The sequence below is a fragment of the Gekko japonicus genome, unplaced genomic scaffold (genome assembly GCF_001447785.1).
Source record: "Gekko japonicus isolate JY-2015 unplaced genomic scaffold, Gekko_japonicus_V1.1 scaffold3419, whole genome shotgun sequence".
Lineage (NCBI taxonomy): Eukaryota > Metazoa > Chordata > Lepidosauria > Squamata > Gekkonidae > Gekko > Gekko japonicus.
The window spans coordinates 5,268-17,808 of NW_015163711.1; the positions used below are offsets into that span (position 1 = coordinate 5,268).

The following is a 12,541-nucleotide window of genomic DNA, read 5'->3' on the forward strand; positions in this document are numbered from 1 at the left end:
GGGAACAGGGTTGCCACCTCTGGGTTGGGAAATACTTGCAGATTTTAGGGGCGGAGCCTAAGGAAGGTGTGGTTTGAGGACAGCAGGGACCTCCATCCACCCTCCAAAGTAGCCGTTTTCTCCAGGGGAACTGATCTCTGTTACCTGGAGATCAGTTTTAATTCTCTGGCCTTCTACCCCGCTGAGGTACCTCCCTTCCCCATGCCCTGCCATCCCCTGGGTCCCCCCCACACTAAATTTCCAGGAAATCTCCCCTGGGTCCCCCCCACACTAAATCTTCCAACCTGGACTTGGAAGCCCCATCAGAACAGATCCTTTGAAGCCCTCTTGCTGGCCCCATGTTTTTCTCACCTGCAGCTCAAAATTTCTTCGGGCCTGATCTGGGGCAATGGCTCCACCGGCTTAAACATCTCGTCCCCCCGAGCCCTTTCAAGCATGGTCTTGAGCTTCTTCTGGAGCACGGGGAACCCCGAGACCGAGTTATGAGGTGGCACCTTCGAAAAGGAGAACCTGTCTCCTTTGGTCGACAGCCTCTGCAAGGAAGGGAAGAGGGCCATGGCTTCTTGGAGGGAGACGCTGTTCTCCAAGCTGGGCTGTCGGGGGGTGCTTCCCTTCCTGGAGTCCCTGCTAGGGGGGAATGCCACGCTGTTCCTGGGACCGAAGGCATGCCTGGCCAAGAGGGTCTGCATGGGCAAATCGTTTCCACTGAAGGGCGTGAGATCTTTGGAATTCTTTCGGTCTGGGACAAAAAAAACAACACCATTGAGAGTGTTACATTAGCTTCCATTCACAGTCCAGGGCAGTGGTTCCCAAGCATTTTGGTATGGGGGCCCACAAGTCCAAATTTACTTGATACAGTGACCCATCCGGGACTGCTTCAAGGTTGTTGTTTTTTAAAACACTCTAGGCAAACCAGGGCTATTTTTGGGCAGGAACGCACAGGAACGGAGTTCCGGCTGGCTCCTGAGTTGGCCACGCCCAGCAGGAACTCATTAGCATAACAGGCCACACCCAAAAGCAGAAACCCATTAGGATTGGCTACATTAGGGGTGTGTGGCCTAATATGCAAAGGGGTTCCTGCTACAAAAAAAGGCCCTGGGTTTTGACAACAAACAAGGTAAACAGAATAAGAAGCAAAAGGTGGGTGTGGCTGGATGACCACACTTCTGGTAACATGGGGTGTGTGGCCTAATATGCTAATGAGCTGTGCTATCAGGGGTGTGGCCTAATATGCTAATGTATATCTGCTGTTGGGTGGGGCCTATTATGCTAATGAGTTCCTGCTGGGCTTTTTCTACAAAAAGAGCCCTGAGGCAAACTATGACCTTGGCACGCATCCAGTTCAGCATTCCGTTTTCTACAGAGGCTAACCAGCGGAACAGGCTTCCTCGGGAGGTGGTGGGCTCTCCTTCTTGGGAGGCTTTCAAGCAGAGGCTCGATGGCTATCTGACAGCAATGCGGAGTCTCTGAACTTAGGCAGATCATGAGAGGGAGGGCAGGAAGGGTTATCAGTGCTTCGTTCTTGTGGCCCTTCCTTACGCGACCAAGGAAATGATGACTGCCACGTTGGGTTCAGGAAGCCATTTTTCTCCGGGCCAGGTTGGCTGGAGATCCCGGAGGTTTTTTGTCATCTTCTGGGCATGAGTCACGGGCAATGCTCCCTTTAAGCTGTGGAGTCTTGTGAGCAAACATTCTACTTTGTGAACTACTGGCATTATGAGCGAGCGATTTGGCTACTGCATAAATTAGTTTGCTTTGGAGGCATCCTTTCTGAGCTAAGGCAAAAATGTGTGAGCCGGAGGCTAGAAAACTGTGAGCTGGCTCACACTCACTCAGCTTAGAGGGAACACTGGCCCTGCTCCCAGGCCCCACCTCCATGCTGCCGATCAGCTGCCTGGCAGAGGGGGAACTCACCCAGAAAAAGAGGGAGATCCAGCATAATTTCCCATGTGACCCAGAAGTGACATCATCACTTCCAGGACATCAGTGGTGCCACTGTGGTATTCCGGCAAACACTCTATGGTAGAAGCCAGATTTACCATAGAGTTTTTGTCCAAATACCAGGGTGTCAACCCAACATCCCGGAAGGAGGGGCCTGGCAACCCTAATCCCTTGTAGCTCCTCCCCTGCCACAAATTTTGTTAGTTTTTAAGGTGCTCCTGGACTCTTACTCTTTTCTACTGCTACAGACAGACTAACATGACGACCCATCTTGTTCTATACTCCAGTTTTCTTCTCAATGGAAATCCAAGGTGATTTGCAGCAACCACTTCCCCATCTTCATCTTATTCTCAGCCCAACCACCTTGAAAGACAGATTAGGCCAAGGAAGGGTGGATGGGCCGAGGTCCCCCGCTGAGCCTCCGTGGCGGAGTTTGCCAGAGTCTTAGCCTGCCATTCTCGGTGCGGTCCCGTGCCGTTATCATTTTTGTTTTGCTGCTTGTCTTCTGCTTCAACTCAACACTGATTATATCCCTTCCAAACAAACCTTGGGGGAACCTCCGGGCGATAAGGCTCGCAAATAAGGCATTTCCTACCATAACTTGGTCTTTTGGTCGGGAGTCGCAGAAAACTGACAAAGTTGGGCAGATGGTCTCCAAACTGACTCCAGGTTATATCGAGGGACCCTTTCGCAGAGGCTGGTTGTGTCCCATGGCTTGACTCAGGATAGCTGCCTGATGCCTTGGAAGGGAAACAGGTATTAGTGGCTCTCATTGATTTACTAACTTACATACTGTGCCATTTATGTCCATCCTTTCCTCCATCATGGAACCCAACGGTTACCAGAATGCCAGGGCAATGGCTTAGTGCCCGAGTCTCTTCTTTGCGTGTAGAAGGTCCCAGATCCCTGGCCTCTCCAGTTAAAGTGATCAGGTAGGAGGTGACGTGGAAGACCTCATTCTGAGATCCTGGAGAGCTGCTGCCAGCCAGAGTAGAAGAAACCAACCTTGATAGACCAATGGTCTGATTCAGAGCACAACAGCATCACCTGTTCAAATCTCACTGCTCCATGAACTCACTAAGTAGCCTTAGGCTGTGATCGCATGTGCCTTTAGAGCCGACATAGCTGCGAATGCCTGACGGATCTAAAGGGAACGATCAGACAGCAACATCTGGGAAGCGTCCTGCAGTCGTGGGCAACCCGTGCTGCTCTGCTATGGAAGCGCAGTTAAAAGACAACGGGGGAAGTCCGGTGGTAAACGGGTCCCAACGGGCCACAGATGGACTTTCCCATCTGATCATGCGAGCACGCACTCATGCTGTCAGGCCATCCCGGCTCAGTGCCGCCCCCCCCCCGACAGTATGCACATCATTGCATACTCCATAGGAGGCTCTCAGTGCAGAGGTGGGATCCCTTGTTTATGCACATGGGAAACAAACAGCCCCCCCCAAAAAAAGACTCACCCGCAGTTGCATCTGATCACACAGTGACGGGCTCTGCCTGCAGCTACAAAGGGATGTGTGATCGTGCAACCGTGTGTCAAATTCTTTTGGAGGAAACAGCCTCGTTTCCCCTCCGCTTCAACTGGCGTGTGTGACCCCAACCTTAGCGACATTGCATTATACATTATAATGCTGACATTGTAATTCTGATATACCTTACCGGTATTTGGGAGCATTATAACAAGGTACTGCATGTTCTTGAACACTGGACTTGCTCTGTAAATGTTACGTTATGCTTAGGACAGGGGTTTGCCTTGGTGGGGCCACCTTTGCATACATGAGGTTCCGTCCCATCCACCTCCACTTAGAGCTGAGATTAATTAGCAATAGGCTTAGAACAGATAAAAGGAAGTGCTTCTTCTTTCAAATAGTAATTGACATGTGGAATTCACTGCTTCAGGGAGTGGTGGCGGCTACAATCATAAACAGCTTCAAGAGGGGGCTGGATAAACATGGAGCAGAGGTCCAAGGTATAGATGGAACACTATGTCTGGGGGAAGTGATGCTTTGTATTCTTGGTGCTTGGGGTGGCAACAGTGGGAGGGCTTCTGGAGTTCTGGCCCTGCTGGTGGACCACTCAGAGTCTCAGAACGGCTTACAATCTCCTTTCCCTTCCCCTCCCCACACCAGATACCCTGAGAGGTAGATGGGGCTGAGAGAGCTCTTTCCAGAACTGTCCTTGAGATAACAGCTCTGACAGAACTATGGCTTGCCCAAGGTCATCCAGCAGCTGCAAATAGAGGAGTGGGAAATCAAATCCGGTTCTCCCAGATTAGAGCCTGCGCACTTAACCACTACATCAAACTGTATGTCCCTGCTTTCTAGTAGATTTAGTATTGTACACAATAAGATATGCAAGTGCCTGGTGATGTCTCTTCTGGGCCTAGCCTCAGAAATAGGATGGGAGGTTAGACGATGAAGACATAAACCACAAACAGTTGCCTACTGCTGAGTAAATGCCTGTTATCTTTAGGGTTGGGGTGCCTTTGTGACCACGTGCTGAAATGTGCCTTAAAGACGTGTAATTGGTAAATGTAGAAAATGATAATGAAAACATCGTGAATACGTCGTGGATAGGTCACAGGGTAACTGGAGACTAAAGATCATGCTATATTATGCACGGTGTGCCTGTTAGAACTTTGGAGACCAACTTTCAGTGTCCTGGGTAAGGACCCCTCTGTAGTTCGAACTACTTAATAAAACCTTTTCTGCTGAAGTCCACTGTCTCTATCTGAACCCCTCATTGGGACCCTCAAAATCTTCCCCATCAATAGCAGCTGTGGGTGGTCTTGGTTTTGAATGGAACTATTTAGGCTTGCATGTGTATGGAGTGGGGTGGAATATTATATTACGTTGTGTTGTATTACATTCATTGTTTGTTTTCTTCATTTGTACCCAGCCTTTCCCTCCAATGGGGACCCGAGCCGGGTTACAACATTCTCCTCTCCTCCATTTTATACACACAACAACCCTGTGAGGTAGGTTAGGCTGAGAAAGTGTGACTGGCCCACGTTCACCCAGTAAGCTTCCGTGGCATGAGAGAGGATTCGAGCCCAGTTCTCCCAGAAACTAGTCCGACACTCTTAACTACTACACCACACCGGCTCTCCAGTTGTCGACGTAGTCACTGTTGTTGTCCTTATTAAACAACTTTTCTCTACCCCGACTCAGCTACCCCCTCTGAGTTTTTTTTTTGTCCCATTGCAGACACCAAAAATCAGCAAATACCGTGCTACAGACGATTATAAAAGATCTCAAATAATTTTTATATATTTTTTGTTTTATATATTTTTACAATTTATTCACCATATATTATTTATCATATAAGCCTTAATACATAGAAAGAACTGTATATCAAAATATCGTCTCTTAATATATCACAAAAGATATTGCTGCTTCAGACGAACACAATTCCCCTCCTGAATTTACCTGTCGGGATGGGATTCTGCTAACAGCCCTCTTCCTCTGACATCTGGGGCTTTCTACCATCACAGGGGGCTCTCCTGCCACTGGGAAAACCTCTTGTGTTGGCAAAAGGCTCCTTGTGAGGAGAAAAGGGGGCTGCATCGTGGCAAAACGAAGATGAAGAAACAAACTGGTGCAGAGGGAAACAGAAACAGAGAGCCAGTTTGGTGTAGTGGTCAAGAGCGCAGACTCTAATCTGGGAGAACCAGGTTTGATTCCCCACTCTTCCACATGCAGCTGCTGGCGTGACCTTGGGTCAGTCATAAACCAAGGTGATTTTGTGTAGTGGTTAAGTGCATGGACTGGACTCTAATCTGGGAGAACTGGGTTTGATTCCCCCCCACTCCTCCACTTGCACCTGCTGGATGACCTTGGGCAAGCCATAGTTCTTTCAGAGCTGTTCTCTCAAGAGCAGTTCTCTCAGAGCTCTCTCAGCCCTGCCTACCTCACAGGGTGTCTGTTGTGGGGAGGGGAAGGGAAAGGAGTTTGTATGCCACTCTGAGACTACCTTAAGGTAGTGAAGGGCGGGATATAAATCCAATCTCTTCTCCTCCTCTTCTCCTAGTATAATTGTACAGCTCCTACACATTTTGCATGCAGTTTCGTCAGGGGGAATCTACTGGAATAATTTTTTAAAAAAATGCAAGGACATATTTGATACATCGTTTTTTAAAATTTTTTATAAAACACAGGACAATTTCACAGAGCATGTGCAGAGTGAAATTCATCATTAGTTGTTCGTATTAAGAAGGCTGCTTGTGTCAGATCCGTGTCTGATCCAACAAGGCCCTTCTCGTGCTCACAAAGCGTGACAGATGCACGGTCCATCTCATTATGCATTTTAAACTGAGCCGCTTTTAGGTACTTGAAGAGGGGAACAAAGCTCCAAGTTGCTGGCACACTTTCTCCTCTTTCTCTTTTTCTTTTTTACTGGCAGCTGGTGGGTAAACACGCTGCTTTTTAAAAAAGGAGCGCGTCTTTCCCCTTTTCTCTTCGGTTAGTGTTTGCAAAGGCAAAGTGAACAGCAGATGGCAAATACAGACAAATGTTTCCCAAGAGACGCTGATCTACTACTTAAGATAAATAGGATCCGAGGGACTCAAGAGCTGGTGGCGAGCCCTTTTTCTCCATTCTGAATGGAGAGGATGAAAGGGTGGCAGGAATCCGGAGTTGTTTTTTTCTCAACAGTGTATGGATTTCAGTGTATGGATATTTCCCCCCCCCTTCCGTAGCGGGCAGAGAATGTTTCGACCGCTGCGTGCAAGGAAGAGGCTTTGGCGGTTTATTTTAATTGGTGCATTTTAATGATGGGGCTCCGCGATCCCCCGAGGAAGATGGGAAAGGTGACGCACGGCTTGGACAAAGGAAAGAAGTGCGTTCTGAGGCTGGATCTGCCTGTCGTGTGTGTTGTGAACAGGGATCCAGTATTTGTGAAGTCGTCTCCTATGTCAGGGGAGAAAGAGAAATTCCTGGTGTGTCCACAGTCGGCCTAGTGGGGTGGCTGTTCCAGGCCACAGATCAGCAGGGGGCCCCTCAGCCCTCCCAGAGAACCTCCTCCAGGTGGTTCTAGGGTTGCCAGTCTCCAGGTGGGGGCTGGAGATCTCCTGGAATTACAATTGATCTCCAGACTACATAAATCGCTTACTTATCATTTATTTATTTAAAACATTTATTCCACTTGTCCTGGAGAGCCAGGTTGGTGTAGCAGAATCATAGAACCATAGAGTTGGAAGGGGCCATACAGACCATCTACTCTGACCCCCTGCCCAATGCAGGACCAGCCTAAAGCATCTCTGACAAATATTTGTCCAGCCTCTTCTTGAAAGCTGTCGGTGAAGGGGAGCTCACCACCTCCCTAGGCAGATGATTCCACCTTTGAACCACTCTGGCTGTGAAAACGTTTTTCCTAATATCCAGCCGACACCTCTCTGCATGTAATTTAAACCTGTTGCTTTGGGTCTGATCCTCTGCTGCCAATAGGGCTGCCAAGTGGGGGCGGGTGGTGGGTAAACCCCCGCTTTGGAGGCCCAATTTCCGCCGCCGGGGGGAACTCTGCCCCCCGAAGCGCAGCTCACGTTGGGGGCATGGCCCCGATTTGTCGGAGGGAAAACCCCTCCGATGATCAGGGCCACGCCCCCAACATGAGCAACATAGCGCGTGACTTCCTGTGACGTGCTGGTGGCGAGCGCAAAGCGCGCGCACACACACATAGCCGGAGAGCTCCCGGAGCCCAGCGAGGCTCCCCCGCCGCCAAGGTAAGTAGACTTGGCAACCCTAGCTGCCAACTGGAACAGCTCCTTGCCCTCCTCCAAATGACAGTCTTTCAAATATTTAAAGACAGCAATCATGTCCCTCCTCAGTCTCCTCTTCTCCAAACTAAACATTCCCAGGGCCCTTAGCCTTTCCTCGTAGGGCTCAGTCTCCAGACCCCTGATCATCCTCGTCGCTCTCTTCTGCACTCTCTCGATTTTGCCCACATCCTTTCTGAAGTGAGGCCTCCAGAACTGCACACAGTACTCAAGGTGTGGCCTGACCAAGGCAGTATACAGAGGGGCTATGACCTCCTGCAATTTTGATGCTATGGCCCTTTTAATACAACCCAAGACTGAATTTGCCCTTTTTGCCACCGTATCACACTGACTGCTCATATTTAGTTTACACTCCACCCTTACTCCAAGATCTCTTTCACATTCACTACTCCCCAGAAACATATCCCCCAGCCAGTATTTGTGCTTGACATTTTTGTGGTCCAGATGTAATACTGTGCATTTATCTTTGTTGAATTGCATCCTGTTTGCAACTGCCCACTTCTCCAGAGTATTCAGGTCTTCTTGAATTTTAACTCTGTCTTCTTGGGTGTTTGCTATGCCTCCCAATTTGGTATCATCAGCAAATTTAATGAGTAGCCCTTCTACCCCTTCATCCAGATCATTGCTAAAAATATTGAAAAGTACCACCCCCAAAACCAAGTCCTGCGGCACCCCACTGGACACCTCACTCCAATCTGATGAAACGCATTGACCACAACTCTTTGGGTGTGGTCCTCTAACCAGTTCCCTATCCACCGAACTGTCCTATAGTCCAGCCCACAGTCTTCCACTTTGCCCATCAGAATGTCATGGGGAACCTTATCAAAAGCTTTACTGAAATCCAGGTAAATCACATCAATAGAGTTCCCACAATCCAGTAAGCTCGTCACTGTATCAAAGAAGGAAACCAGGTTGGTCTGACAAGATCTGTTGGGGACAAAACCATGCTGTCGTCCCCGGATCACTAAGTGGTCCCTGAGTGGTCAGGAGCACAGACTCTAATCTGGGAGAACTGTGTTTGATTCCCCACTTCTCCACATGCAGCTGCTGGCATGACCTTGGGTTGGTTACAAGTTCTTTCAGAGCTGTTCTCTCAAGGGCAGTTCTCGAGAGAGCTCTCTCAGCCTCACGTATCTCACAAGGGGTCTGTTGTGGGGAGGGGAAGGGAAAGGAGATTGTAAACGGCTCTGAGACTCCTCTGAGTATTGAAGGGCGGGGTATAAATCCAATCTCTTCTTCTCTTCTTCTTCTGGAGAAAATGGCTGCTTTGGAAAGTGAGCGGTGTGGCTTTATACCCTACAGAGGTCCTTTCCCCTCTCTAAACCCCACCCTCCCAGGCTCCACCCTCAAATCTCCAGGTATTTCTGAACCTGGAGCTGGCAACCCTCGGTGGATCACAAAGTCAAATGTGATCAAAATGATAAAAACAGCATACAAATCACTGAAGAGAAGGCAAACCTTTGGAAACCCACCCGTTACAAACCCAGCTGGTGCACAATATATTGAGCAGCCAAAAAATAAGTCCCATGTTAGATGCAGGCTATAAAAATAGATGAACAAAAGGTGCAGAGAACTCTTTTTTTAATTTGAGGGAGGGGTTAACCCGCCTTTGTATTTTTTAAAAACGTTTTGCATTTTTTTGCAGTGTGCAGAAAAATCTCTTTACCCTCCATGTGCCTCAGATCTGCGGAAATAAGTATCCGCACGCAGAGGGACCCTTAGCTAATATATAGATAAGATAAAGGTAAGTCGAATCCGACTCTAGGGTTGCGGTGCTCATCTCCGTTTCAAAGCCAAAGAGCCAGCGCTGTCCGAAGCTGTTTCCGTGGTCATGTGGGCGGCATGACTAGACACCAAGGCGCACGGAACGCTGTTACCTTCCCACCGAAGTGGTACCTATTCATCTACTTGCAATTTCTTGCTTTCGAACTGCTAGGTTGGCAGGAGCTGGAACGAGAGACGGGAGCTCACTCCGTCATGCGGCACCCGGGTCTCGAACTGCTGAACTACCGACCTTCCACAGCCTGCAGTTCAGTGTCTTAACCACTTGAGCCACTGCAGCTCCTATAGATAAGAATGTGATTAAAAGAAACCTTTCCTGGGGTGTGTGGAAGACAACTGCCTTACGATGGTCTGTGAAGACCAATCTAAATCCCACCGTGTGCGGTGGGGCTTACTTCTAGGTTAGGCGCACACAGAACTGCGGTCTTAGTTGCCCCAAAAGTATTATCTAAAACCGCAGGGCAATGGGAAGGGGCCGTAAACAGGGGAGGCCAGAATGGTTGGACGCCCGCTGCCTCAACCAAAAGCCTGGCGGAAGAGCTCCGTTTTACAGGCCCTGCGGAGCTGCGATAGGTCCTGCAGGGCCCTCATCTCGAGTGGGAGCATCTTCCACCAGGTCGGGGCGAGGACCGAAAAAGCCCTCGCCCTGGTTGAGGACTATGCCTGGGGAGTTTGGGGAATGATGTGATGTCACTTCCGGGCAATGCTCTAGGCCATGTCGCCTACACTCTACGGTCTTGTCATAGAGCCTAGGGGAAATTCTTAGAACATTCTTCTAGGCCATGTCGCCTAGTCTCTACGGTCTTGTCACAGAGCCTAGGGGAAATTCTTAGAACATTCTTATGTGGAGAGCATTTTTCTCTCCCCCTCGTTCCTTGGGTGTGCGAAACTGGTTCTGGGGAGGGGTAATTCCCTGCCTTGGGTAGGTAAATGGGAGGTCCGGGCAGGCATCAGGCAAGTCTCAAAGGGGAGGGAGTTCCCGGGTAAGGCGCCACCACTGAAAAAGCCCTGTCTCTGGTTGCCACTCCTCTCATGTCTGCAGGCAGGAGAGGGGACAGAGAGAACAGAGACAGCAAGGAACAGGGTTGCCAGGTCTGGACTTGAAAACACCTGGAGATGGCCCAATGCCACAGAGTCCGCCCTCCAAAGCAGCCATTTTCTCCAAGGGAGCTGATCTCTGTCCGCTGGGGACCAGTTGTAAAAGCGGAAGATCCCCAGGCCCCACCTGGAGGCTGGCAAGCCTAGCGAGGAAAAGCTTCACTGCTCGGCCTAGGCCCCCGGGCGGGCCTGTTGATGAAGCTGCAAGAAGTTCTTTGCAGGGCTGAGGAACTGCGATGCTCCGTTGGTCGAGACAGAGCTGGGAAGCTCGGCTCAGGGGCAGCCAGTTCTGTGGCATCAGCCATATGTAGTGGGGAGAAGAGAATGGGAGCTCATGGGCAGTGCTCCCTCTAAGCTGAGTTAGTGTGAGCTCGCTCACAGTTTTTTAGCCTCCGGCTCACACATTTTTGCCTCCGCTCAGGAAGGATGGCTCCAAAGCAGTCTCATTTATGCAGCAGCCAAATGGCTCGTTCACAACTTTAATGCCGGGAGCTCACAAAGCAGAATTTTTGCTCACAAGACTCCACAGCTTAGAGGGAACATTGCTCATGGGTGGGGCGGGGGTATCCGGAAGTGAGTAAGTCGTTACTGGGGGGGCTCGGTTCAGCCCCGCACTCTTCCCCTCAACATTACCACCGTTGCTTTATCCATTCTGTCCGGTCTGGGTTCACAGAGGAGATGTTGGCACAGCTACTGCTGCACCGCGTCCAGGCCTGCCTTCCGATTGCTTTTAAGAAAAATAGAAATCTCTGCCTGATGGGCAGGTATCACAGATCCACTCTTCAGGCTGGGTCGCTGTGCGTGTGCGGAAGGGATGTGTGTGACTCAAAAGTAGGTCTGTTGCCCAGGGGCCCAGGAAAACTGGAGCCACCTTCCTACCAAAACAGGTTGATATCGACTTTGTGTCGGTTTAACTGTCGCAGCTTCGCCCAAAGAATCTCGGGAGGGTGATGAGGCAACTCAGCATTCTTTTCCACAGATGCCTCGGCCTTTTCCTGGAACTACAGTTCCCAGAATTCTCTGGGAGGCAGGAATGGCTGTGAAAGGATGCTCTCCTAAGAGTAGGGTTGCCAAACTCCAGGTGGTGTAAAACGAGAATGAACCACACCGTGCTGACTGACGTCACAGATGCTCTGTTAATGTGTAGTAACAATGCAATGTGGCTTAAATAATGAAACGTGTACATCTAATGCATAACCCTCCTGGGTGTATCACAAACGACTTTGAAGGCATAAATACAATTAAAGAAGAGCAAACTTCATTTTTGAAGCCCCATTTCATTGTTAAAGGTAAAGGTTCCCTTGCTCGAAAGCCAGTCGAATCCGACTCTAGGGTTGCAGTGCTCATCTCCATTTCCAAGCCGAAGAGCCAGCGCTGTCCGAAGACGCTTCCGTGGTCATGTGGCCGGCATGACTAAACACCAAGGCGCACGGAACGCTGTTACCTCCCCACCAAAGTGGTCCCTATTTATCTACTTGCAATTTCTTGCTTTCGAACTGCTAGGTTGGCAGGAGCTGGAACTAGAGACGGGAGCTCACTCCGTCATGCAGCACCCGGGTCTCGAACTGCTGAACTACTGACCTTCCAGAGCCTGCAGTTCAGCGTCTTAACCACTTATTTATTTTATTTATTTATTAATCAAATTTATACCCCGCCCTCCCCCGTAGGGCTCAGGGCGGCTTACAAGGCAAGAAATCTTGCAACAATAAAACATCCTATACATTTAAAACATACAATTTAAAACCAATCTCAGTACGAATAAATTGCTCAATGATCCTCAATTCCAAAACCCAGAAAGATGACTGTCCAAATCGGCTTCAATATTAAGATGTTAAAAGTTCAGATGTTCCTTCCTAGGGCCTTTTCCACCCCCCTATGATGACAATATAGCGGGGGGGGGGCGGCCCCTACTCGAAAGCCTGGTGGAAGAGCTCCGTCTTGCAG

At 49.6% G+C, this 12,541-nt stretch overlaps 1 protein-coding gene across 1 annotated transcript in view; it reads right to left on the reverse strand.

Moving 5' to 3' along the window:
• Positions 1–12,541, reverse strand: part of LOC107107525 (chromosome unknown open reading frame, human C16orf78) — a gene marked incomplete at its 5' end in the record, with an annotated part of 20,019 nt that overhangs the window by 1,368 nt on the left and 6,110 nt on the right. Inside the window, 2 exons of the mRNA XM_015407836.1 lie at positions 352–739; positions 2,537–2,681. Of these exons, the coding sequence (XP_015263322.1) occupies positions 352–739; positions 2,537–2,681 (533 nt within the window). The remainder of the gene's footprint in view (positions 1–351; positions 740–2,536; positions 2,682–12,541) is intronic.